At 41.5% G+C, this 27,870-nt stretch overlaps 1 protein-coding gene across 2 annotated transcripts in view; it reads left to right on the forward strand.

Annotated features, from left to right (window-relative positions):
- The window catches only part of osbpl1a (oxysterol binding protein-like 1A), a 28,903-nt gene extending 6,646 nt beyond the window's left edge, over positions 1 to 22,257 (forward strand). Inside the window, exons 2-29 of one of the 2 annotated variants that reach the window (XM_035781242.2) lie at positions 1,827 to 1,956; positions 2,174 to 2,259; positions 2,363 to 2,437; positions 2,590 to 2,701; positions 2,865 to 2,950; positions 3,116 to 3,260; positions 3,392 to 3,459; positions 3,569 to 3,613; positions 3,753 to 3,826; positions 4,008 to 4,071; positions 4,172 to 4,273; positions 6,117 to 6,239; positions 6,560 to 6,641; positions 6,946 to 7,052; positions 12,620 to 12,782; positions 13,271 to 13,436; positions 14,665 to 14,740; positions 16,916 to 17,050; positions 17,228 to 17,325; positions 17,455 to 17,637; positions 17,750 to 17,857; positions 17,967 to 18,056; positions 18,198 to 18,321; positions 18,676 to 18,786; positions 18,958 to 19,081; positions 20,197 to 20,287; positions 20,490 to 20,510; positions 20,819 to 22,257. In XM_035781242.2, coding sequence (XP_035637135.1) covers positions 1,833 to 1,956; positions 2,174 to 2,259; positions 2,363 to 2,437; positions 2,590 to 2,701; positions 2,865 to 2,950; positions 3,116 to 3,260; positions 3,392 to 3,459; positions 3,569 to 3,613; positions 3,753 to 3,826; positions 4,008 to 4,071; positions 4,172 to 4,273; positions 6,117 to 6,239; positions 6,560 to 6,641; positions 6,946 to 7,052; positions 12,620 to 12,782; positions 13,271 to 13,436; positions 14,665 to 14,740; positions 16,916 to 17,050; positions 17,228 to 17,325; positions 17,455 to 17,637; positions 17,750 to 17,857; positions 17,967 to 18,056; positions 18,198 to 18,321; positions 18,676 to 18,786; positions 18,958 to 19,081; positions 20,197 to 20,287; positions 20,490 to 20,510; positions 20,819 to 20,921 — 2,886 coding nt within the window. In that variant the 5' untranslated portion in view covers positions 1,827 to 1,832 and the 3' untranslated portion in view covers positions 20,922 to 22,257. The remainder of the gene's footprint in view (positions 1 to 1,826; positions 1,957 to 2,173; positions 2,260 to 2,362; positions 2,438 to 2,589; positions 2,702 to 2,864; positions 2,951 to 3,115; positions 3,261 to 3,391; positions 3,460 to 3,568; positions 3,614 to 3,752; positions 3,827 to 4,007; positions 4,072 to 4,171; positions 4,274 to 6,116; positions 6,240 to 6,559; positions 6,642 to 6,945; positions 7,053 to 12,619; positions 12,783 to 13,270; positions 13,437 to 14,664; positions 14,741 to 16,915; positions 17,051 to 17,227; positions 17,326 to 17,454; positions 17,638 to 17,749; positions 17,858 to 17,966; positions 18,057 to 18,197; positions 18,322 to 18,675; positions 18,787 to 18,957; positions 19,082 to 20,196; positions 20,288 to 20,489; positions 20,511 to 20,818) is intronic. The other variant, XM_035781250.2, reaches the window with a different exon arrangement.
- Positions 22,258 to 27,870: the final 5,613 nt, after the last annotated feature.

The following is a 27,870-nucleotide window of genomic DNA, read 5'->3' on the forward strand; positions in this document are numbered from 1 at the left end:
ATGAATTTCTTTTAACTAGGGAAATTGTGTCACTTCTCTTGCGTTCTGTGCAACAGAGTCAGGGTATATGCAGCAGTTTGGACCGCCTGGCTCGTTGTGAACTAATTTGTCAGAATTGTACGTAATTATGACATAACATTGAAGGTTGTGCAATGTAACAGCAATATTTAGACTTATGGATGCCACCCGTTAGATAAAATATGGAACGGTTCCGTATTTCACTGAAAGAATAAACGTTTTGTTTTCTAAATGATGATAGTTTCCGGATTTGAACATAATAATGACAGAAGGCTCGTATTTCTGTGTGTTATTATAATTAAGTCTATGATTTGATAGAGCAGTCTGACTGAGCGGTGGTAGGCACGTAAGCATTCATTCAAACAGCACTTTACTGCATTTGCCAGCAGCTCTTCGCGATGCTTGAAGCATTGCGATGTTTATGAATTCAAGCCTATCAACTCTCGAGATTAGGCTGGCAATAATAAAGTACCTATTAGAACATCCAATAGTCAAAGGTATATGAAATACAAATGGTATAGAGAGAAATAGTCCTATAACTACAACCTAAAACTTCTAACCTGGGAATATTGAAGACTCGTGTTAAAAGGTACCACCTGCTTTCATATGTTCTCATGTTCTGAGCAAGGAACTTTAAACGTTATCTTTTTTACATGGCACATATTGCACTTTTACTTTCTTCTCCAACACTTGTTTTTGCATTATTTAAACCAAATTGAACATGTTTCATTATTTATGAGACTAAATTGATTTTATTGATGTATTATATTAAGTTAAAATAAGTGTTCATTCAGTATTGTTGTAATTGTCATTATTTTATATAAATTGTCCGACTTGAATCGGTATCAGCATTTTTTGGTCCTCCAATTATCGGTATTGGCGTTGAAAAATCATAATCGGTCAACCTCTAATTGAAAGGTATTGAAAACAGGGCTGTGAATCATTTTGGCTCCTACCTTTTTGAGGGAAAAAAATATTACCTTTTAAACTAAATCTAATTCTTTGAGCAATTGTATTAGTATAAAATATTATAATTTCCCAAATGTTTTGAACATACAATATAGCTCAGTATATGAATTATTTATTTTATACAGTCATTTATTTCTCATGTTTATCAAGGGTGTCAATTTTTGACCCCACTGTATGTACACATAGGAATCATAGGCAAATCTGTTTGCATGCTCCGACTGCAACTTTCCTATTTCATTCAATAAAGAAATAACTGTATGTCAGATTTCAGCAGAGTATATGAAACAAGATTTTTATAGCCACATCCCACCCTGGTGCATCCCAGACATGTTATTTGTGGTGTACGATAAGGAAACTGTATGCTTACCATTTTTCTTGCAGGGCTAGTGTGGTGACGGAAACCTTTTCAATTTGTGTTGTTTCCTTGTCCACTTAGGTGATTTCCACTTACATCTTTCATTTAGGAATGTTCCTTACCTTTTAAACCAAATAGGCCTTACAATGCATTAGGTAGTCTACATGTGTCTACATGAACTGGACACATTTTTGTCCATGATTAAAGCACAAGTTATTTGCATCTTGAGAGTAACAATGTGTACTGTATGTATGGTGCTGCTGTCTGGTTGCTGAAAAAGCCTAGATAATGAATTTCTCGCACTGTTGTAGAGAAGCTACATTTGACAGAAGTGAAACTGACCACCTCACATGTTTCATTTACTGTATGATCTCAATTAGTACTAGAGTAGATGTGATTTTCATTTGTTTGGTTGAGTGTGCAATGTATATTAGGATTAGTAGCCTAAATCTTAGTCTTTCAGTGCTGTGGTTGTCTTCTTCAGTTATCTATGGAGGATCTGGATCCAGAAGACCAGTTTCTGCGTCATGCCAGAAATGGGAATCTTGCAGGCATCCAGAAGCTTCTCATGTCCAAGATTAAAGAAGAGGCCAACCTCAACATCAACTGCAAAGGTAACATGAAGTAGTTGCTTGCTGCTGGTCAGTTATTTGAACGAGTGAAGCTCTTTATTAGTATACTACAGTATACTAATACTATACTATACTACAGTATACTACAAGGGTTTAGCTTGTAGGCCCAAGGGCATAACCCTGCAGGATGGTTACACTTACTGTTATCTATCTACACAGGAATGCTAGGCAGAAATTTGAGTGTCTAATCTGTCCTCAGGTAAGAGTAAGTCTAACCTGGGATGGACGCCTCTCCACCTGGCCTGTTATTTTGGACACAGAGCAGTGGTGGAGGAATTACTCAAGGTACAGTAAGAAGCGTCTATTTTTAATTAAGAGATGGATGATTGTTTAAGACATATATATTTATAGAATTAATGTGTGCGCCTGTGTTGGATATTCCCTGCAGGCAGGAGCAGATGTTAATTTGCCCAATAATGTAGGAGACACACCACTGCACAAAGCTGCCTTCACCGGAAGAAAGGTGCCAAATTGTACAAAACATTTTGACGTCTGTCTTTATTTGAGTTTAGTTTTAATTTTATATGCATGTTTGACTTTTTGATATTCACTGTTGAATTCCATGCATGTGTTTATTCATTCACTCAACCAGTAACTCAAGTATGCATTGTTCAGGAGGTTGTCATGCTGCTGCTAAGCTATGATGCATGTGCCACTGTCATCAATGGAACAGCACAGATTCCTAAAGATGTCACTCAGAATGGGGATATCAAAAACATGCTGGGAGGTAAGTGAATGTTCATAACATATTAATAACAGTGTAATATGTCCAAACTATTCTGAATATGTTATAAACTTATTTTATGTTGGCCAAAAAGACGCACCTGAATCAGTGTTTGTTACATATCTTTGAGTCAATTACAGCATTAATTCTTTCTCAATCCATTCAGCGGCGGAGAGGACAGAGGAGCGAAAACTAGAAGAAGAGCTTTTAGACGCAGCGAGAGAAGGAGACCTTTCCACCCTGTCACAGCTGGTGAGCGCTTGACTCGTGTTCAATACAAAGTTTGGGTCCACGCAAAATCTGTTACTTTACCAATTTCGAAATAATAACTTTTCTCTCAGTGTATGATAAGAAACATATCCTTCTTGGTTTTGTCTTTTTACCCAACAGGCTCTCTTTGTCACTCTCTTGTTTTAGCTTAACAGGAAAAAGCCTCCAGACATGAACTGCTGTGATCTCTTGGGTAACACCCCACTGCACTGCGCTGCCTACCGTGGTCAGAAGCTATGTGCCCTGAAACTGCTAAAGAACGGTGCTAGCCCCAACATCAAGAACAAAAATGGTAAAGATGGGCTCAGTCAGTAAATGAAAGGTTACATACTTAGATGTTTCATGTTGGTTATTGTAACATCCGTGCCAGTGTTCTGGTATAGTTTTCTGTATAATGATTCCTTTTCTTTGACTTGTGCACAGATCAGACCGTGTTTGACCTTGCAAACAACACAGAGATAAAGCAGATTCTGGAAAGCAATATTCATAAAGTGAGTGTTTTGTTATGTAAGAAAATGATTGAAGTCGGACTTGACCACACATTATGGTGTTGGAGAAAGCAACCATTACAAATGTTGTCTCTAAACTTGTCTCTCAAAGGGTATGACTCACCATGTCCAGATGTTTGAAGGAGCCCTTTGGAAGGTACAGTTGTTTGCAGATAAATCCACTATTTTTCACTGTCATGTTGTCAACATTGAAAAGCTTATTATCACTTGATAACATTTTCATGTACATGATTGATGACTTATAAACACAAACTTGTCCTGACCCTTCTGTCAAGAGTTCCCGGTTTTTAGGCTGGCGTTCCTACTGGGTGGTCCTCCAAGATGGGGTTCTGTCCTGGTACTCTAAACAGTAGGTGCTCTCTCTCCTTCCTTAGACACAAGCTTGGTCATTTGAACCTCTTCCTGATGTTCTATAATTGGTACAATAATTTCTACATCTTAAGTTAGATTCAACTGCTAAAGGACACCCTTGACCCACACTAGAATCTTACACCTATTCGTTCATTCTCTCTCTCTCTCTGCCTCCTAAGGTTGGATGCAGCTGCCAATGTCCGAAGACGAGGCTGTAAGCCCCTGACCCAAGCCCATTGTTTGGTAGGCCTGGATTGTTTGTTCTCTCATCAGATTTAACATGGTGACAGTATTTACTGGAATATTAGGGTAGAATATGACTGTTTTACCATTTATTTTTCAGATCAAAGCTAGAGACAACTGCTTTTTCACGCTCAAGTGCTTTGATGACAGTGTGCATCATTTCAAAGTATCCCCCAAGAATGACCCTGAGGCAACAAGAAAAGTGAGATATTAGTTTGTTTTACTGAATTATTACTGTACAGTGCAATCTAAGTATTCAGACCTCTTGACTTTTATCACATTTTGTTACGTTACAGCCTTATTCTAAAATTGCTGAAATAGTTTCCCCCTTCATCAATCTACACACACTATCCTATGAAGACAAAGCAAAAACAGATTTTTAGAAAAAAAAATCAAATGTATATAGCAAAAAAAAGAACTGAAATGTTACATTTACATAAGTATTAAGACCCTTTACTCAGTACTTTGTTGGAGCACCTTTAGCAACGATTACAGCCTTGAGTCTTCTTGGGTATGACACTACAAGCTTGGCACACCTGTATTTGGGGTTTCTCCCATTCCTCTCTGCAGATGATCTCAAGATCTGTCAGGTTGGATGGGGAGCATCGGTACACAGCTATTTTCAGGTCTCCAGAAAGTCCGGGCTCTGGCTGGGCCATTCAAGGACACTCGGAGACTTGTCCTGAAGACACTCCTGCGTTGTCTTGGCTGTGTACTTACGGTCATTGTCCTGTTGGAAGGTGAACCTTTGCCCTCAGACTGAGGTCCTGAGTGCTCTGGAGAAGGTTTTCATCAAGTATCTCTCTGTACTTTGTTCCGTTCATCTTTCCCTCGATCCTTACAAGACGTCCAGTCCCTGCCGCTGAAAAGCATCTCCACAGCAAGATGCTGCCACCACCATGCTTCACTGTAGGGATGGCGCCAGGTTTCTTCCAGATGTGACGCTTGGCGTTCAGGCCAAAAATGTGGTTTTATCAGACCAGAGAATCTTGTTTCTCATGGTCTGAATCTTTTCGGTACCTTTTGGCAAACTCCAAGCGGGCTGTCATGTGCCTTTTTTACTGAGGAGTGGCTTCTGTTTGGCCACTCTACCATAAAGGCCTGATTAGTGGAGTGCTGCAGAGATGGTTGTCCTTCTGGAAGGTTCTCCCATCTCCACAGAGGAACTCTGGAGCTCTAGAGTGACCATTGGGTTCTTGGTCACCTCCCTGACCAAGGCACTTCTCCGATTACTCAGTTTGGTGGGGCAGCCAGCTCTAGGAAGAGTCTTGGTGGTTCCAAACTTCTTCCATTTAAGAATGATGGAGGCCACTGTATTCTTGGGGAGCTTCAATGCTGCAGAATGTTTTTGGTACCCTTCCCAAGATCTGTGGCTCGACACAATCCTGTCTCCGGGGCTCTACATACAATTCCTTTGACCTCATGGCTTGGCTTTTGCTCTGACATGCACTGTCACCTGTGGGACCTTATATAGACAGGTGTGTGTCTTTCCAAATCATGTCCAATCTATTTGTAGAAACATCTCAAGGATGATCAATGGAAACAGGATGCACCTGATTTCAATTTTAAGTCTCATAGCAAAGTGTCTGAATACTTATGTAAATGAGGTATGGTACATTTTTTTAAATAAATGTGCAAAGAAATATCTTTCTCTTTGTCATTATGGCGTATTGTGTGTAGTAATTGAATACATTTTAGAATAAGGCTGTAACGTAACAATGTAGAAAAAGGGAAGGGGTCTGAATACTTCCCAAATATCATCAATACTGCTTTTCATTGCTTTCACAAGTTAAATAAAAATGTTCCTTATTTTTTTCAAACCAAAACATTGTGTTAGAATAAAAACAGCCTACATTTGAATAAACCTACAAACAGTCTGACATACGCGCAGACAACAAATTAGGCTATTCTCATAACCTAATTTTCCCCCTGTCATAAGTCATGTGAGAGCCCAATTATTAGCCTAAGAGCAGAACATGCAGCAGCACAGTGTACTTAAGTCCATCGTGCAGCTCAGATGAGTGCATGTTTGTTCTGTCCTACAGAGGTGGATGGATGCTATGGAGGAACACTCTGCCTACAGTACACACTACTGCTCTCAGGATCAGGGCAGCGAGGAGGATGAGGAAGAAGTCTTGAGTGTGGGAGAGCTGACTGAATCATTACAGGTAAAATACCAGTCTACAACCTGTATCTGATGGTTGCTATTTGTCTCTTGCTGTCTCTCCTCACATCTCCATCCTCCTCATGGTCAAAATGTAAATTCTCCTTCTGCAATTTTTTAAAATGACGTAACGGGTAATCTTAAAATCCTTAATATTCACAGTTAACGCTAGCGTACCTGTAGACTTCCGGTCATTGCGCTAACCTTAGCATTGGCTGGCGACACTTCCTTCATACTGCATGCAGAGACATACAAATGTTTCAGTATGCCTTTAAGTATCATTGTCATGTGTTTCCCCTCTTTCTTTCGCCTCCTCCCTGGCAGTCAGCTGAAGCTTGTCACCAGAAGCTGGAGAAGGAGGTTGGAGCATTCCTCTCCTTGGTGAAAGAAGATGGACTTGCTGAGAGTAAAGCCTTTTCTTTCATAGGAACTCCATTGCCACAGACATGTAGTACAATACCCTCATTCATTGCATAAATGTCAAATGTAATTGCACTTTTCATTATATTTCACTTCCAATAGAAGCTCGTGCCTAAACCGATTGACCCATATTTAGTGTAAGACTAGGATGCAACGATAGCCCTTTAAAAAAATAGTCTGAATTCAGCCGACAAGACTTTAGTGGTACATTTTATGTTACCGTTAAACACTATTTGACTGCTCTCTCAGAACACCACTAAAATGTCCTGTGGTCTTGTTTGTCCCCTCAGAGCTGCCGCCCGTGATGCTGCAGAAGATGAAGGAGGTGTGTGAGCTGTCCAGTGAGACCTACTCTAATCTCAACCACTGCCTCAGCCTCTTCTCCAGACAGGATGGGGTACGTCACTTCACTTCTGTGTCGACTAACTTTGTTGCTCTGCCAATGGACTTCGTTTTTACTACAGATAAGAGCTCACAAAGTCACTTGATTACAGAGGATACACTCTGAGGACAAAGATTCAGAAGTATTTTGCATACACAGCCTTACAAAAACACAGTGTCCCATTTCCCAGTGCTATGAGAGTAGAATCTGTGGTTTACAAACATTTGATTTGCACAGAGAGAATCAAGCTGAGTTGAGCTCCAGAATAGGGATGGAGAACATTAGGGCTATTAATGAGGCACAATTTGATATGTGTCCACATGCATTTACATCATACTGTACATTATATCTGATGTTTTGACTCGTTAAACATGCAGGAGAGAAAGTAGAGAAAAGATAGGTGTAATACAGGAAAAAAACAAGTATTGGCTGGTTATGTGCAATTGAATTGGCATTTTAGTAAGAGCTAATGTCTATTTCAGCTCAGAATGATGTGTTGTATTATAGGTCTCAACGATCACATAATTATAAGTGACTGTGCAATGCATTGGAACTATAATAATTATTTTGACTTTGGCCTCCTACATTTTGAGTTGAACTTGTAATATTTGAGCTGTCAAAGAGAGCAATCTCTCCGGCTTCTATCACAGGGTCATGTGGTGAATGTTTTCTGTTGAGTTGTAATTTGAAATGCTTGCTACACTGGAAGTTAAGGGTTAAATGTAGGAGGAATGTATATGGTGGATTCAATTAAGGGTGGATATGAGCCATGGGCTACTAAGTAAGGGGAAAGGCAATCGCATGGTTACGGTCACTGATAAGGGTGGATAGCTGTGGATTAGTGAGGAATGGGGCTTCAGGTGAGTTTATTACCCATGAATGGGGTCCTTCTAGCTCAGTTGGTCAGGTCACAGTGGGTTCGAAGGAACAGAATTTATTGACCCATGTCTCTAAATGGCATATATTATTATTATATTATACTTCATTTCCTGCCTAGCAACAAATATGTCATGTTTATTGAAAAGGAGGAGACTCTACCTAAAGGGGGGATATTAATACTTGTGCTGGTGGAAACATGTATTTGTCTTTTTCAGCTGTTTGACCCATTGGGTGAATAAACTTGGTTTGAGCTTTTTCTAGTCGTCTGTTAGTTTTTATTCTGTTTATTTAGAACCTAACAGTTCAAACAGTATTGATGAGCAGTGAAGCAGAAGAAGCCATTGCTCCAGCCTCATTCCATAACAGTGGCTTCCAGATGTGGCTCTACAGCCTAGCGGTGCTACCTAGCTTCCCCTTGAGATGGACTCTACAGCCTAGCGGTGCTACCTAGCTTCCCCTTGAGATGGACTCTACAGCCTAGCGGTGCTACCTAGCTTCCCCTTGAGATGGGCTCTACAGCCTAGCGGTGCTACCTAGCTTCCCCTTGAGATGGGCTCTACAGCCTAGCGGTGCTACCTAGCTTCCCCTTGAGATGGGCTCTACAGCCTAGCGGTGCTACCTAGCTTCCCCTTGAGATGGACTCTACAGCCTAGCGGTGCTACCTAGCTTCCCCTTGAGATGGGCTCTACAGCCTAGCGGTGCTTGCTAGATGGCTCTTGGGTGAAGGAGGCTGTGGAGACACTCTACAGTAATGAAGTGACCAGCAGTCATGACCTTGGAAGGTGTTGCTCTCCCATACAATGGTGTACTGTACATGGACCTGAGGGCGAACTATTAATGAGGCACAATTTGATGTGTCCACATGCATTTACATCATACTGTACATTATATCTGCTGTTTTGACTCGCAAACTGTTTATGTGAGGTGGAAATGCCTAATGTAGTGTTTATTTTTGCCCAAAAGCCCAGATATGTAGAGATTACAAAGAGATGGAAAGAATTTAAGACTAATGATGTGGTAGAATGAAGAGTGTCACTCATTTCTACATGTGTTCATGCGTCATCACTGCCAGATGGTGACGGAAAGATATGCAGTACAGAGATCACTAATCATTTGAGTGGAGAGGGAGGGTGTGTGTGACTAGGCCTACTTCATAGAGGAATAGAGCGTCTGCTAAATGACTAAACTTTCAATGTAATAGAGTGCTTTGTGGAGGATTGAACTCACTCTGGTGGATCATGACTGTCTGAAAGTGATTCTCTACAGAACTACATCCGCCATTGCTCAGAGTCACTCTCCAGCTCAAACTACTGGGACGGCAACTGTTACTACTGCTGCTATATGCTACTACAGTACCATCATCTGGTGATTACAACACAGCATCTCCTGATGGGTGATTCTGCTACTGTTATCGTTGCTGCTGGCTCCTCAATAGTGCTCTGTTCTGTGAGCACACAGACTAATGCCAGTATCCCACTGAAGGCCTATCCTATGGGAGGAACTCTTTACCAGCAAAGCATATGGAGGAGGCTACATTTATTGTGAGTTTCTTTGCGACTCGAGTTCAGTGAGCTTTGCAGTGATTGTGTTATTGTTGTTGGTTCCTGGTTTGAAGTGTGACTATTTCACTGTGACTCACTGCTACTGCATCTTTTGGTTGTAAATGTTGTTTAAGTATGATAACAAGGATGATACTGCCATATATATAACTTTACATGTGTTTGGGAATCAGCAATGTTATTGCAGTGTTACAAGGACTAACGATGACTAGCAGTTGGACAGACATTTTGCATGATTTTGTAAATGAAATCTGTCGTTTCATTACTTCAGTTTGGATTTTTTCCCCTCTTTATTGGTGAACCCTCACCAAAGCAAGGTATAATAATATCATAAGCTTCCTGGTTATCATATGATGTTGAATATGCTATTTATAATTATACTGAAGTTGCACATGATGTGACTCTGATTATTGCATAATCTCTCGTTATAAAACTGTTGAGCAGATTGGTCCTAAAGTAGTTACTTACTGCCTGTGCTGTTGCTGTTAATTAATCCATTACATTCAGGCTGTTAGTTTTTGACATTGAATGAGATGTTTCAGTGGATCTTAGTGGAGGCCAAGACAGAATTCTACCAAGTCCTCAGAGACATCTTGCTGTTTGTCTATATGCTACCTTACGTTATCTGTAAGTCTGCTTCCTCTCCCATCAATTTCCAGCCTTGGTTACAGTTGAGCTGTACTGTAGTTCACTGTGGAGTGTGTATCTATCTACCTTTGACTTTGAGTTGCCCTCACCAGAAACTCTATCCTTGCTGTCTCTTGAAATGTATTTCAATTTTTAGGCTCATATCTGGCTTTATGCAGAGAAGTACCAGCCAAGCCACAGTGTTTCAATGGATCCAAGAAATTCAGTTTTTGGAAAGGAGAAGTTGTATAGTAATGAGGTATATTTTAGGTATAGACCTTTTTTTTGGAATGTAAACAATAACAAACTAATAATAACAAACTAAAACGCCTGTCCCCACTCTACATCCGGGGGGGATAGCTATCTCCCCCAGAGAACACATGTCAAATGCACGTTACAAGCAGAAAAGTAAACAAAGTCCACTCAGAAAAATGGAAAAGCGGTGTTACATGGAGCCTAGTCAGTGTATGGAGGAGGCGGAGCTAGCCAGACAGACACTTCAGAAGATGTGGGCTACTTGGCCTGGATAGTGGTGAGATTGCAGTTAGTATTCCATTTAACCCATCTTCAAAGGTATAATTGCAGCTCTCTCATTTGTTGACAAAGTAAACATGTTAAAATGTGATTGTGATCATTTGAGACTAAATCTTTCACAATAAACAAGTAATTCACATTAATACTCAGTAATAATAGGCATAGTAATGAACTAAAAGTTTTTCTTCTGAAGATGCAGAATAATTTGCAATAGCACAATTAAATAGTATCCAAATATAGTGTAGTACAATACAAGGAATCCATCCATGTACAGTGCTGCAGTAGAGACAACAGCAGTGTGGGTGTAGAGATCTTGAGTCTTCTTGTGACAAGAAGGGGTGTTTAAGGACACAATGGCAGGAGATGGTACAAGGGATCCTTCCAGCTGCCATTTCAATTTCATCCCCATTTTTCTTTTTGTTATCCTGGGCTTGAATCATTGTAGTCATGGCACCACACTTTTCATTGCCCCTGTAGTAGTCTAGCCATAGAGCAGTGTTTCCTGGTCCTAGGGGCCCAAAGGGGTGCACATTTTTGTTTTTGCCTTACCACTAACATATCTAGTGTTGATGATTTGAAACAGATGTGTAATCATTTGAATTGGCTGTGTAGTGTTAAGCCAAACATAATAAGGTGCATCCCTTTGGGTCCCCAGGACCAGGATTGAGAGACCGAGGTTGGTGAGGTAGACCAGCAGCTGGAAAGTTGCTGGTTTAAGCCCCAGCCCGGGCAACACGAACATGGGAATGGAACTGAACTGTAGTAGTAGAGACATTAGGCTTATGATTATGGGCTAGCATATCAATATATCTAGCTAGCTACAGTGTCTTAACGTTAAGCCTAATACTATAAAATAATGTAGCCAAGTCCTCTATAATACTTAGTTAGTTAGTGCAAGGTCCATTACTGGGTCAACTTGACAAGCCACCCCATCAGCTTTGTGGGTAAAAAGCTACAGCTATATCAGTTGTTTGCACAGAACGCAGCTATGGTAGCTTAGCAACAATACATGGATGTAGCTATTATTGTCTCACATAATTAGCTATTCAAATGTTAGCTAGTCAAGAGTTAGCTAGCTACTGGCTAACTAGATAGAGATTTTACAGCAACCCACAATCACATTTATTTTCCTGTTGCACAAAGTTATTTTTGGGTGGCATAGACTGCTTTAGCTAGGCCTTCAGACACTTAGTGGAAAACTTATAGCTAGCATATTAGCTCATCAAATAACACGTTTACGTTACCTGAAGTGAAATGTAGCCAGACCTTCATAGCAGTGATCCACGCACGTTGTCCTGTTTTTAACAAACCCCGCACTTGACCCTTATACCTCAGTGTTCGCTACCTTTTAGTAACGAAAGCTAGCTAGCGAGAACTTTCACAGGTCGGAGTGCAAATGACACATTTAGGACACAGAAAAGGTGAGAGGAAGGGGAGCTAGCTACATGTTGACGGCTCTCACTACAATCAAAACTAAACAAACTTGTGCCACGCAACAGGAAGTGGTCGGGGGCCAGGGTTCAACAATCAACAGTTATAGAAAAGTATATTTTTATGTATTGTATTTTCACAGAAGATCTAGTAACTAGTATGTCTAATTGGCCATTTCCTTGCCTATTGTGGTCATCTGATCTCCTCTGTTCCACGAGGGTCATGTTCTCTGGACAGCCATTTGAGATGGCAGGCTTCAGGCACCTGTCCTCCACTACAACCAAACATGTCTTGTTCCTCTCAGCACTGCTTCACTCTAGCCCTGTGATGTCTGTCTGCTGATCTGAGCACAGTAATAAGAGTGATCAGTTAGTATGCTAATCTTGTAGTATACAGACCTACACAATATAGGTCCTCTCATCCGTACAGAGATCTCTGCTGATATCTATTCCCTGTATACTGTAACTTGCTTTTCGGTGTTGATATTTGTAGGCCATGATGTGCCATCAAACATATACTGTATGATTATTAATTATTGTGTCTGTGGTTCAGGTGCGCAGTCTGAAATTGGAGCAGGAGGTGGAGAAGAATAAGATCCTGTCTGAAGCGTTACAGACTCTGGCAACAGAGCACCACGAACTTGAGCAGTCCGTTGTCACAGGCTCTTCTCCACAGGGCGCGCTCAGTGAGGATGACTTCCACGACGCTGTGTCTGGTGAGTATGGCGTGTTTTTATTTACAATCGGATTGATTTAAAGTGAGAGAATTTGTCTCACCTGTTTGACACTTATTAATTTCTTGATGCCTTTAGCTGTTCATGTATTTTATGATCTTTTGTGTTTACATGTTGTGCTAAGATGACTTGCTTGTTCGAATGTAGTGTGTGCACCAATTTAGTTGCAGTTGAGCAATCCCTACATTCCTACAATATAGTATTCAACTTTGAAAATGCTTTACAAGATGGCCTGTGATGATGTTTAGGATGATTTTTGTAATGATCGATTGACCGATGCCTTCATCTGTTGGTTCAGGGCACTTTAAATGCAACTCGATCCAGAGATGAGGTTTCTCCCCTCGGGGCTTTAGGGATGCTCAGGGAAAAGTGTCAGTTGCCGATAGCGACATGCAGTCATTCATAGCACTGTCCCTCATATTTCTAGTCCCTGTCTTTACAACATGCCTGCTTATACCTTTCCCTCTCAGACTCTGAATCGGAGCACTCTCTGAGCGGCTTTGAGACTGTGGCCAGCCATTCATTCGACGAGGAAGGCTCTGTCCTGTTCAGCAGCGAGCGCAGCAGCCCCACCAACATGTCTCGAGAGGATCACCATCAGGATGAGTCCCAACCCAATGGGATTGTGAGGCACAGGTGAGCTGAGCCCCCCTGACACCCCTCCTACCCACCCAGCTTCTATCCCATCCACCCTACATCCAAGCACACACAGACAGGCGTCCTGTTTACATTAAACAGCTGTTTTTACTGGAAGGTAGAAGCTTCCGATTTGGATTGAACATGGAAAGAAAAGTCACTTTGCCTCTTTGCACAATACCTTAACTTTTAAGTCATATTTTTGTTTGTTAATGAACATTTTGTCCCAGTCTTTCCATTTGAGAGAAACCCTTTCTGTAAAAAATACAGAGGTGGAGTTTCTTCCAGGTCCTGAAGCGAAGTCTTGTTCTTTACCTTACTGCTTGTTTACTCGTGTTCCTAGACTGCCAGGATCATATCTATGGGTTATTTTGAGGGTTTTCCCTGTTCCTGCCAAGTCAGTCAGCGTGAATAATTTAGCGAGCCGTCCAGGCAGGAGAAAGGCTCTCCATTGAGAAGGCCGAGCAATGTGTAGGACCAGTTAAACATTGAGGTCACAATGTAATGCAGTAATTGGAACTCTGTAGGATCCTATGTTCACTGGTCCCTTCAGTCTGGAGGCTGATCAGGGTATAGGAGTGGAGAGCAGGTTTTTAGGATGGCCATTAATTTGATTGCTTTTTCCACTCAGTCTCATTCAGTGTCTCAAAGAAAGAAACATGAAAAAAAAAATAAAACCTGTGGTGGTTGAAATAGCCAAACTCAACCAGACTGGCAGTTAGGAAGTTAATTAATTACATATTTACTAAATGGGATGTGTGAACTAGAGTATCCACATGTTTTTATCTTATTCCGCTGTCTTTGTGTGAGCAAGAATTCATGTTGAATGTAGGTGTTCATATGAATGTACATGTGTCGGTCAAATTACTCTCTAACCATAAATAGAGTAGCAGTGAAGGTCTCAAGGAGCAGATATTTCCATGGCTGGCTACTGGACACCTTGTATAGGGGTGTTGATTGTAGACCTGGGCCTTAGTCCAATAGTCCGCTCTACATGTGCCTGAAACAAAACTGAAGGCTTTTGTTGCACTCAGCAGACTATATTGTCCTGAATAAGATATGACTCCTGCGTTAGTGATATAGCATCTGTTACACGTCTAATCCAATGAAACGCAGATCACTGTACCATAAGGGTAGATTCAAAGTCAACAGAGCGCACAGTGTTACTTGTGTCATTTGTACATTTACCTTTTATGTGTGTGTGTGTGTATGATGTCCCTCACTCCAGAACAAGTTTACCAGCACCCATGTTCTCCAGAAATGACTTAAGCATCTGGAGTATCCTGAGGAAATGCATTGGCATGGTGAGCTACCAACCGGCATTCTGCTTTATTGTGGCCATAATAGTCCCTGTATTAAGCTCAGTCAAGCCTATACTGATGTTTTGTTCAGTAAGTAACGTACATCTATACAACTGTGTCGTTTCTTGGGCTACCGCTGAGATCATGTCATAATCCTGATGTGGAATGTGGTTCAGTAGCCGGGGAGGGTAATCAACTAAATAAAATCCAGAAAATCACTAGGATGTTTTATGAATTTATTTGCAAATTATGGTGGAAAATAAGTATTTGGTCACCTACAAACAAGCAATATTTCTGGCTCGCACAGACCTGTAAATTATTCTTTAAGAGGCTCCTCTGTCCTCCACTCGTTACCTGTATTGATGCCACCTGTTTGAACTTGTTATCAGTATAAAAGACACCTGTCCACAACCTCAAACAGTCACACTCAACTCTACTATGGCCAAGACCAAAGAGCTAGCAAAGGACACCAGAAACAAAATTGTAGACCTGCACCAGACTGGGAAGACTGAATCTGCAATAGGTAAGCAGCTTGGTTTGAAGAAATCAACTGGGAGCAATGATTAGGAAATAGATGACATACAAGACCACTGATAATCTCCCTCAATCTGGGGCTTCACGCAATATCTCACCCCGTGGGGTCAAAATGATCACAAGAACGGTGAGCAAAAATCCCAGAACCACAAGGGGGGACCTAGTGAATGACCTGCAGAGAGCTGGGACCAAAGTAACAAAGCCTACCATCAGTAACACACTACGCTGCCAGGGACTCAAATCCTGCAGTGCTATACGTGTCCCCCTGCTTAAGCCAGTACATGTCCAGGCCCGTCTGAAGTTTGCTGGAGAGCATTTGGATGATCCAGAAGAAGATTGGGAGAATGTCATATGGTCAGATGAAACCAAAATAGAACCTTTTGGTAAAAACTCAACTCGTCGTGTTTGGAGGACAAAGAATGCTGAGTTGCGTCCAAAGAACACCATACCCACTGTGAAGCATGGGGGTGGAAACATCATGCTTTGGGGATGTTTTTCTGCATTGGGACCAGGACGACTGATCCGTGTAAAGGAAAGAATGAATGGGGCCATGTATCGTGAGATTTTGAGTGAACCTCCTTCTATCAGCAAGGGCATTGAAGATGAAACGTGGCTGGGTCTTTCAGCATGACAATGATCCCAAACACACCGCCCGGGCAATGAAGGAGTGGCTTCGTAAGAAGCATTTTCAAGGTCCTGGAGTGGCCTAGCCAGTCTCCAGATCTCAACCCCATAGAAAATATTTGGAGGGAGTTGAAAGCCCATGTTGCCCAGCAACAGCCCCAGAACACCACTGCTCTAGAGGAGATCTGCATGGAGGATTGGGCCAAAATACCAGCAACAGTGTGTGAACCTTGTGAAGACTTACAGAAAATGTTTGCCCTCTGTCATTGCCAACAAAGGGTATATAACAAAGTATTGAAACTTTTGTTTTTGACCAAATACTTATTTTCCACCATAATTTGCAAATAAATAAATAAAAAATCCTACATTTTGTCTGTCATAGTTGAAGTGTACCTATGATGAAAATTACAGGCCTCTCTTTTATCTTTTTAAGTGAGAGAACTTGCACAATTGGTGGCTAACTAAATACGTTTTTGCCCCACGACAGACAGACAGACAGACAGACAGACAGACAGACAGACAGACAGACAGACAGACAGACAGACAGACAGACAGACAGACAGACAGACAGACAGACAGACAGACAGACAGACAGACAGACAGACAGACAGACAGACAGACAGACAGACAGACAGACAGACAGACAGAACCCTAGTATGAAAACTAATCGTGTTCAATGTTTAGTCATGGCCCAGTACTGTAACGGATTAAATGTCAGTGCTTCAGCTTTTTTTGGTTCTGTATGGACTAATTGATGCTCTGAGTAGGGTTTTGTGCATTTTAAAACAGTAGACACTAGTATTTACAATTACACCATTACATTTGATTGTTTCGCTATAGCTTATTATGCTATGATGAGCCTATGGGATGTTTGAATTATGTGACTTTTCCATGGTGCATTGCATCACTGCTTATTCCTCATTCCAAGAGACTTTCTTATTTAATGGTTTGAAAATGGGATTCACGTAGTACAACTACTTGTGCTTCTGTTTTCTCTCTTTCTCTTGTTCTCTCTCTCAGGAGCTGTCTAAGATTACCATGCCAGTGATTTTTAATGAGCCCCTGAGCTTCCTGCAGCGTCTGACAGAGTACATGGAGCACACGTACCTCATCCACCAGGCCAACGCCTCCTCTGACTCCATAGAGAGGATGAAGGTACACACAAGAGAAATTATCTGGAACACGGGTTTGATTATTGATTTATTTTTGTCAAATTTTTGGTACACATAAATTGAGAGCGACAAGCATAGGAAGATACAACACACATACTGCATGTAGGGAAAAAGAGTCATGAAAATTCTCTACATCAAGTAATCTGTTTTGCATTGACAGTGTGTGGCAGCATTTGCTGTTTCTGCTGTGGCTTCCCAGTGGGAGAGAACTGGAAAACCTTTCAACCCGCTACTGGGAGAGACCTACGAACTGGTCAGGTAAGAGTGAGGGAGGAGTACATCTCTAGGACTGGTGATTTATTTGGAGGATGAGAAGTGTTGAGCCAGCCATTTTACAGCATTGGATACTTCTCTTACCCTCCCAATCCCCACCCTTTTCTCTGGCAGAGAAGACCTGGGGTTCAGGTTGATCTCAGAGCAGGTGAGCCACCACCCACCAGTCAGTGCGTTCCACGCCGAAGGCCTGAAGAAAGACTTTGTGTTCCACGGCTCCATCTACCCCAAACTCAAGTTCTGGGGCAAGAGCGTGGAGGCTGAACCCAAAGGCATCATCACACTGGAGCTGCCCAGGTAAGCATGCTCATTCATGCACTAACAATAGTTGTGACGTTTTCTCATGTCTGTGTGAAGCCAAAATGTATTGTTCAAAGACATGTTGTTTTAGAGTTATTTGTACTTCCAGGTATAATGAGGCCTACACATGGACAAACCCTACATGTTGCGTCCACAACATCATTGTGGGGCAGCTGTGGATTGAGCAGTATGGCAACTTGGAGGTTCTCAACCACAAGTAAGGGAAACACTCTCACATGTTTAGACTAAGATAGGAAGTGCAATGTGTGAATGAGGAAGTATGAAAGGGGAAATTATTGAATGGTATTTCTACATTTTTTTCACAGAACTGGAGAAAGATGCTGTCTGAATTTCAAACCCTGTGGCCTTTTTGGCAAGGAATTGCACAAAGTTGAAGGCTATATTCTGGACAAAAGGTATGATTTTAATGTTGTGGCGGCTTTGATTTAGCCAGCCTATCAAAGGACCTCTTGTTTTTCATATTTCTCCAGCATGTTGCCATATTGTCAGTGATGTCTGCAGTTTTTAAACTGACAGTATTTGTGTTTTTGGCAAAGCAAAAAGAAGGTCTGTTCTCTCTATGGAAAGTGGACAGAGTGTATGTACATAGTGGATTCTGCTGCATTGGAGGCACATAAGAGAAGTGGGAAGAGGGCAGAGGAAAATAAAAGCTGTAAACAGGTGTGTATGTAAACGGGTGTGTAAACCCCATAAACTCATGTAATCCCCATTACATGGCAAACATACTTTCGAGTTCTCCATTCCTGAGGGTTTTTGTTACTCCCAAGAATGTAATGTGCTGGGTGTCAAGTTAAACATGTTGAAAGTGTAAAATTAAAAAAACATGTACTGTGTTATAACTCTTACAGTTTTAGGTAGAAGAGCTTCAGTGGAGTGCTCCTCTCATTTTCCTGCATTAGTTTTTGGATGTATTTTATGAAATTGTATATGCAGGGCTCCCTCGTCAAAGAGACCCTGGTCTCAATGGTGACTCCCTGATTAAATAAAGCTAAATACATTTGTGCTGTTGTCCAGGGCTCTGGTGAGGAGGTGGAGATCCCCCTACCAGAGGCTGACACCGTAGAGGTGATCCCAGGCAGCCAGCTCCTGTGGAGGATAGCCCCAAGACCAGAAAACTCTATAGAGGTTAGACACATAAGAAAACACTCCTGTTTAGATGGATGGTGTATTCAAGCATACAAAGATGCAGAGGCTTAGAAACCTCAAGATCATAAAGCATCATTTTACAGTCTTCACGGCTTTGTATTGAAATATTCAGTCCTGGAAACAGTTTTTTTTGTGTGTATGTATTTGTAGATGTACAGCTTCACGTCGTTTGCCATGCAACTGAATGAGCTGGATAAGGATATGGAGGGGCTCATCCCAAAGACAGACTGCAGGCTGAGGCCAGACATACGAGCCATGGAGAACGGAGATATTGGTAAGAATCAGGATACGTGCTTGTGTATCATCCGCAAACACTTGGTTTCAAGTCACATTTTATTGGTCGTGTAGAAAGATTTGCAGATGTTATCGTAAAATGCTTATGTCTCTAGCTCCAACAGTGCAGCTCTATATCTAACAGTACAATAACAATAAAAATAAAAAATATACAAGAAATTAAGACATCAGAACGATCAATAGCAGAGTCTGGATATACATGTATAAAACATTTCATTTTTATTTTATTTGATTTAACCTTTTATTTAACTAGGCAAGTCAATTAAGAACAAATGGTTATTTATAATTAGGGCCTAATAAACTGGTCAAAAAGCCTCCTGCGGGGATGGGGGATGGGATAAAAAATGTAGGACAAAACAAACATCATGACGAGACCACAACACTACATACTTCTGTAGCTCAGTTGGTAGAGCATGGCGTTTGTAACGCCAGGGTAGTGGGTTCGATTCCCGGGACCACCCATACGTAGAATGTATGCACACATGACTGTAAGTCGCTTTGGATAAAAGCGTCTGCTAAATGGCATATATTATTATTATTATTACCTAAGAACACAACATAGTATGGCAGCAACACAACAGCATCACAGTAGCAACACAACATGGCAGCAGCACAGACATGATACAAACATCGACAACAGCGCAAAAGAGTATACAACAATACATATACTGTGTATAGATCGTATGAAATGGTTGTGCAGTAGTTATATACGATGAGCCATGCCTAGAATACAGTATATACATATAAAGTGGGTAAAACAGTATGTAAACATTTATTAAAGTGACCAGTGTTCAATGACTCTATGTACATAGGGCAGCAGTCTCTAAGGTTCAGGGCAGGATACCGGGTAGAGGCCAGCTAGTGATGACTGTTTAACAGTATGATGGTCTGGAGATGGAAGCTGTCCCAGCTTTAATGCACATGTTCTGTCTCTACCTTCTAGATGGTAGATGGGTGAACAGGCTGTGGCTTGGGTGGCTGAGGTCCTTGATGATCTTCTTGGCCTTCCTGTGACACCTGGTGCTGTAGATTTAGCACTGAGTGCACAGTTGATCTAAGGTAGATCCGTGAAAACCCCTTGTGTTCTCCTTGTAGATCTTGCAAGTGAGGAGAAAAAGAGGCTAGAAGAGAAACAGAGAGCTGCACGCAAAACCCGTTCCAAATCTGATGACGAGTGGAAAACAAAGTAAGACTGAGAGAAATGCATGTTTTGACAATTGAATTTGTTATATTCTCAATGTACACAAATATATCATTTTAATATGGTATCCCTTCATTTAATCAATTTCTCATTTGGTATCTGGTTTACTGCTTTATACTAATGCAAAGTCCTACTTTTCTCTTCCATTGTCATGTTCTCTGTATTGCACCTTTGCTTTGATGTGAAGAAACCCTGCCCTTGGCCCCAGGTTTGAGTTGCTTGCTCTTCTATGGTGTGCCTTACATGTGCTCTGCACTGTCAAACTTGTGTGGTAGCGCCATCTACTGGTGCTAATACATACTGTGCATGCATCAGTTCTGATCTCAAATTGGAAATAATTGCATACACACCCACTGACTATTTATTACACAACCAATGCATGATTATCTTTTTAGACATACTGTTTTTTTCACTTATGCAATGCTAAATGTAATGTAGATAGTAACTCTCATTCATAAAATTACATAATGAAATCCTGACCCACCCATGCTCACTGTATCCCTTCTGTATCTCTAGGTGGTTTCATCAGGGTCAGAATCCCCACAATGGCTACCAGGACTGGTTGTTCTCCACTGGCTACTGGGACCGCAACTATCCTCTATTACCTGATATTTATTAATGGACACTAATGGACATTCCTTGAATAGTGAGATTTATTCTTATCCACGTCAACTTCCTTATCTATTATGTGATTCCATTCCACTAATTCATTTTTTTAGACCAGTTAATTACATCCAATATGCAAATAGGAGATTAATACAATAAAGTCTTAATTTATTACAATTAAAATACTGTGTATGAATATAACAATAATAATTGATGATTTTGTAATACAAAATGTTCAGCTGTTAAACATGCTTAAAAATGTAGCATTCGGTCACATTTCATGCAGCCATTTTAGATCATTTACTTTTTAGCATGTGTATTCTCTCCATTGTAGCTTGGTTGACAGGGGTTCATGATTTGAGTCACTGTTTTGTTTTAACTTCACAATGCAGTGCTTTGATTGTGTATGGTGTGATCTATCATACAGTATTCTATTTGCACAAGCCTACAACCTTGGCCCTTTAGGAACATACAGTATCCACATACTAAATCTGTTGCTCTTAATGTAATGTACAGCTGTTTTGTGTTAACAACTTCATAAAATGTTTGTTACAAAAAAGAACTGCACTCACATAATGTACATATTCTCAGTGGTTGGGATTTTTTTGTTAGTTTATAACACTTTCTTTACTTATATTTTAGTATTATCCCGCAGCTCAACTGTTGCTGATCCTCATTCCCATTACTTTTGAGTCCATCAATGCTCACATTCATTTGTGAAGTCACATAACACAGTGGATTGTTAATATTTTGGTCGATTGCTCCATTGATTGTAGGAAGAAAAAAATATGGGTACAATGCTTACTATTGAATGTTACCACACTGCTTAGATAATTATGATCATAACTACAAGATCTGCTCATGACAATCATTGCGGGAGAAAATTAACTTGAGGGAACACATCTCTAAAGGTTATGGTAGTTACATGTTTTATGCACAATTCCTTTCCATTACATTTTTTCAGAGCAGTAAGCTATGCAATTATCTAAACAGAGGACTATCCCTGTCTATTCTCTAACCGTTGTCCTTTTACATTCCTCTTTTCAACTGTGAAGGGATCCTATAGGACATGGGTCATAATAGAGAATCATCTAAGGTATGGACTGTTATGTAATTTAACAATAGGGCTAGTGTAATATGGTTATGAGACTTTGTCTCATGGTTATAGGGGGGGAAACTTGATAACGGTATCTGGTACTTTGAGGTTATCTGAGAATGTATACAGAGGTAGTACAATCCAATTATTAACATGACCCTTTAACTTGGTAAATAATGAGTATAATAAAATAACTAACTTCTAAATGTAAACAAGTTTGTTCATTTTGTTAATTAAATGCCTTTGGCATGGCTCTGGTGGTTTTTGAAGTCAATCTATGTTCCATAGAGAACATTGAAAGTTGAAAGCTTTGTTATCATTGAAAGCTTTATCGTTTTTAATTGATGATAAAAATCCACGTTGGTGTGAGCCACTACAAGGTTTACATAAAGCGACCCTTTTGAGGGGTGCACTGCAATGACGCCTATGAGCCCTCCTTCCGTCCTCATGTTCCATCATGTAGCTGAATGGCACGTAGGCGGCGGAGTGGACAGGTATCATGGCTTCATCCATTGGTACATAGACAGGCACGTATCTCATCGCTGACCTTAGCTGCTAAGACCATAGGAATCCCTGCCTGGTGGATAGTTGTTGCTTTCATTCCAGCAGTTAGTTGCTGTCGAAGGCCCCACAGAATTTGTGCGTCTGCTTCTTCTAACGACCAGTAGTGTGAGTCCTCAACATTATGCACAGGTATGGCACGAGGCAGGGTGCTCTGCAGTGCAATGGGACACAGATTTATTTGAGGTTGACAAACAGGCGAGGAGTCGTATGCGCACTGACGGTGGGTCGGTAATCCATGGTGGTTACCGTAGTCCTGAAGAAGGCACAGTGATGCCAACACTGGCGATTTACCCAATAAATGACTTGGGAGTTTATATATATAGTGTGCTACTCTATTATTTTGGTAACCGTAGTCTTGACATAGGATACTGGCAGGTACACTCTTGATGATTGCTTCACTGAGCGCAACAGAATGGCGCGCGATATAATACCTTTCCGTGATTCTTGCCATATGTTGACCTCTCCATGCTTCTTCATCGTGGTTTGTTTCTGGTGACACTTCTTAATCTCTTTGCCGCTGAGTATCTTGATAGCCTTACAGACAAAAACTAAGATGAAAAAATCCCTAACCCGTTTTAATATGTCCTTTTATAAGTCCCGCTCAGATTTATATTTCTTATTAAAGATGTTTAATTGATGCTTCATGGCAATAAGTAAGTTACTACCTCCAAATATCTTGATCAGGATGCGCAAGTGCTGCAGCGTTGTGTGAGTTTATTTAATGAAGGTCTCGGGCCTGCGCTCCTGGTGGAGGATTGCTCTGGCACTTGCGCACATGCCTCGATCGGAACTCTTCTTCGTTTAGTGGTCAGTATATAATGTGTTTTGACCTACCGGAGACAGTGAATGTTTAATTGGGGAAGCTTTTTCGGTCACTGTTGTTTCACGTTGTTCTGTGCCTTGCTGAGATCGTGGACTTACCTCTCTTGTCTCTTTGACAGGTTTAACTGGTGTGTCGATTATTTATTGGTCCTTTAGTTAGATTATTAGAGTTAGTTTGCTGTCAGTGCATATGGATTACTGGCCGCCCCTGGACCGGTGTCTCCGACGGTCCAGTTTTCCCGAACCTCCACTTGATCGTGTATTCCTTGAGCGTATATTGGCGGGCTCGTTTGGGGATCCACCTTGTTTGACTTCGGCTTCTTTGCTTTGTGTGTTCGCGGACTGCTGTTTTACACTGCTTGATTTAGGTCTCCAGTCAATTGGAACGGGCGTAATACTCCATTGGTTTAACACGAGGGCAGATTTGGGTCGTGCATAATTATCTTGGCGGCTGTTGACCTGTAAATTGCTCTCCGTTACGTGTCTGGATAGGGCTTCATCCCCTTTATTGGCTGTGGACGGAATCCTATTGAGCCTGTCTGTAATTGAAAACAATGGTAATGTCTGGTTAAAATCTCAAGAGCCCCTGCCATGTGCCTACCAAACCAATAATTTTCAATTCTTCCTCAAGAACATTGTCACGTAAACTCTCGGCTAAAAAATAGTCGCATGTGAACAAAAATATAAACTCATCATGCAACAATTTCAAAGATTTTACTGAGTTACAGTTCATATGAGGAGATCATTCAATATAAATTAATTAATTAGGCACTCATCTATGGATTTCACATGACTGGGAATACAGATCTGCATCTTTTGGTCACAGATACCTTTTTTAAAATTAGGGGCATGGATCAGAAAACTAGTCAGTATCTGGTGTGACCACAATTTGCCTCATGCAGCGACACATCTGCTTCACATAGAGTTGATCAGGCTAATGATTGTGGGCTGTGGAATGTTGTTCCACTCCTCTTCAATGGCTGAAATGACGTTGGAGGCGGCTTACAGTAGAGAAATTAGCATTCAATTATCTGACAACAGCTCTGGTAGACATTCCTGCAGTCAGTGTGCCAATTGCACGCTCCTTCAAAACTTGACATCTGTGGCATTGTGTTGTGACAACTGCACATTTTAGAGTAGCCTTTATTGTCCCCACCACAAGTTCACCTGTGTAATGATCATGCTGTTTAATCAGCTTTTTGATATGCCACACCTGTCAGGTGGATGGATTATCTTGGCAAAGGAGAAATGCTCACGAACAGGGATGTAAACAAATTTGTGCATCTTGTATTTCAGCTCATGAAACGTGACACATTTTTATATGTTGTGTTTATATTTTTGTTCAGTGTAAATCACTGGTTGGGTAGACTGTCCCATGCCGATCCATGGCATGGCCAGGGGACATCATCTGTAGGAGCATTGCCTGTCAGGATATGGTCTGGAGGAACACTGGCTCTTTGCACTGAGGCAACAGGGATAAACGCTGGCCCCATGACCATATCTGGTTCTGGCGTGTGGGGATAGACCATCTGTCCACTGGGGCTGACAACTTTGTAGTGGGGCCGGTACACCATTGCCGGGGTATGTGCTCTGGGGCCTGTAGAGCCCACTATGACTCTGTTCTGGAAGACCATCCCCTGGTAGGGTGGGTAATGCTGGGTGTACATGGCAGAGGAGCTTCTTGGGATGCGCTGGTCAGCTGGATCAGTGTTTTCCAAACCTGGTCCTCGTGTACCCCCAACTGTACACAGTTTCGTTGTAGCCTTTGACAAATTCACTTCATTCAACTCATTGAGGGCTTGATGATTAGTTGATAAGTTGAATCAGGTGTGCTTGTACAGGGTTACAATAAAAATGTGTACTGTTTGGGCTGCTCGAGGACCAGGGTTGGGAAACACTGAGCTGGATGTTAACTTCTCCACATACCAGATGGGCCTTTGCCCGTGCAGTTGACCAACTGGACTGCCTGACAGAGTCTGTTTGTGTAGTAGGCTACGGGGCAGCAGGTAACCTAGTGGTTAGAGTGTTGGGCCAGTAACCGAAGGTTGCTAGATCGCATCCCGAGCTGACAAGGTGAAAATATGGAATTCTGCCCCTGAACAAGGCCGTCATTGTAAATAAGAATTTGTTCTTAACTGACTTCCCTAGTTCAAGGTTAAATAAATAAATCAAAACAAAAAATACTGTTTTATTTGTGTAATGTGTCATTCTCCCCATGCCAGTTATGATTGGACATGAATAGCCAACACAGTGGTGGAAAAAGTACCTAATAGTTATACCTGAGTAAAAATAAAGATGCCTAAATAGAAAATTACTCATGTAAAAGTGAAAGTATTTGGTTTTAAGCATTCTAAAGTATCAAAAGTACATGTATAAATTATTTTAAATTCTATATATTAAGCAAACCAGACAGCACGATTTACTGATAGCCAGGGCTACACTCCAAATGAAGCATTTGTGTTTAGTGAGTCCTCCAGATCAGAGGCCGTAGGGATGGCCAGAGATGTTCTCTTGATAAGTGTGTGATTTGGGCCATTTTCCTGTCCTGCTAAGCATTCAAAATGTTGTACTTTTGGGTGGAAGGGGAAATTGTATGGAGTAAAAAGTATATTATTTTCTTTAGGAATGTAGTGGAGTAAAAGTTGTCTAAAAAGTTAAGTACAGATACTTCAAAAAACGGCTAAAGTAAAAATACTGCCAACACATGATATCTGTAATACTTTTACGTAATTTAAAGACTATGCATGTGTATATTTACAGTGCATTCAGAAAGTATTCAGATCCCTAGACCTTTTCAACATTTTCTTACTTTACAGCCTTTTTAAAAAATTGATAAAAAAAAATGTTTCATCAATCTACACACAATACCCCATAATGACAAAGCAAAAACAGAGATCTTATTTACATAAGTATTCAGACCCTTTGCTATGAGACTCAAAATTGAGCTCAGGTGCATCCTGTTTCCATTGATCATCCTTGAGATGTTTCTACAACTTGATTGGAGTCCACCTGTGGTAAATTCAATTGATTGGACATGATTTGGAAAAATACACACCTGTCTATATAAGGTCCCACAGTTGACAGTGCATGTCAGAGTAAAAACCCAAGCCACGAGGTTGAAGGAATTGTCCGTAGAGCTCAGAGTCAGGATTGTGTCGATGCACAGATCTTGGGAAGGGTAACAAAACATTTCTGCAGCATTTGAAGTTCCCCAAGAACACACTGGCCGCCATTTAAATGTTTTATTTTTTAGTGTTACTTTTACTCCCTTTTCTCCCCAATTTTTGGTATCCAATTGGTAGTTACAGTGTTGCCTCATCGCTGCAACTCCCGTACGGTCTCGGAGAGGCGAAGGTTGAGAGCCTTCTTGACACAATACCTCCTTAACCCGGAAGCCAGCCGCACCAATGTGTCGGAGGAAACACCGTAGACCTGGCGAACCTTGTGTCAGCGTGTATTGCGCCCGGCCCACCACATGAGTCGCTAGAGCACGATGGGTCAAGAACATCCCTGCAGGCCAAACCGTCCCTAACCCGGACAACACTGGGCCAATTGTGCACCGCCCATGGGTCTCCCAGTCGTGTCAGGCTACGACAGAGCCTGGCCTCGAACCAGAATCTCTAGTGGCACAGCTAGCACTGCGATGCAGTACCTTGGACCACTGCGCCACTCGGGAGGCGGCCTCATCATTCTTAAATGGAAGAAATTTGGAACCACCAAGACTCTTCCAAGAGCTGGCCGCCTTGGCCAAACTGAGAAATCGGGGGAGAAGTGCCTTGGTCAGAGGTGACCAAGAACCCAAAGGTTACTTTGACAGAGCGCCAGACTTCCCCTGTGGAGATGGGTGAACCTTACAGAAGGACAACCATCTCTGCAGCACTCCACCAGTCAGGCTTTTATGGTAGAGTGGCAAGGACGGAAGCCACTCTTCAGTTAAAGGCACCTGACAGCCAGCTTGTAGCTTGCCAAAAGGCACCTGAAGACTCTCAGACCATGATACATAAGATTCTCTGGTCTGATCATACCAAGATTGAACTCTTTGGCATGAATGCCAAGCGTCACGTCTGGAAGAAACCTGGCACCATCCCTACAGTGAAGCATGGTGGTGGCAGCATCATGCTGTGGGGTTGTTTTCAGCGGCAGGTACTGGGAGACTAGTCAGGGTTGAGGGAAAGCTGAACGGAGCAAAGTACAGAAAGATACTTAATGAAAACCTGCTCCAGAGCACTCAGGACCTCGGACTGGTGCAAAGGTTCCCTTTCCAACAGGACAACTACCCACAGCAAATACAATGCAGGAGTGGTTTCGGGACAAGTCTCTGAATGTCCTTGAGTAGCCCATCCAGGGCCCGGACTTAAACCCAATTGAACATCTCTAGAGAGACCTAAAAATAGCTGTGCTATTCAAGGAATAGCTGACAGAGCTTGAGAGGATCTGCAGAGAAGAATGGGAGAAACTCTGCAAATAGAGGTGTGCCAAG

This window comes from Oncorhynchus keta, chromosome 1 (genome assembly GCF_023373465.1).
Source record: "Oncorhynchus keta strain PuntledgeMale-10-30-2019 chromosome 1, Oket_V2, whole genome shotgun sequence".
Taxonomy (NCBI): Eukaryota; Metazoa; Chordata; class Actinopteri; order Salmoniformes; family Salmonidae; genus Oncorhynchus; species Oncorhynchus keta.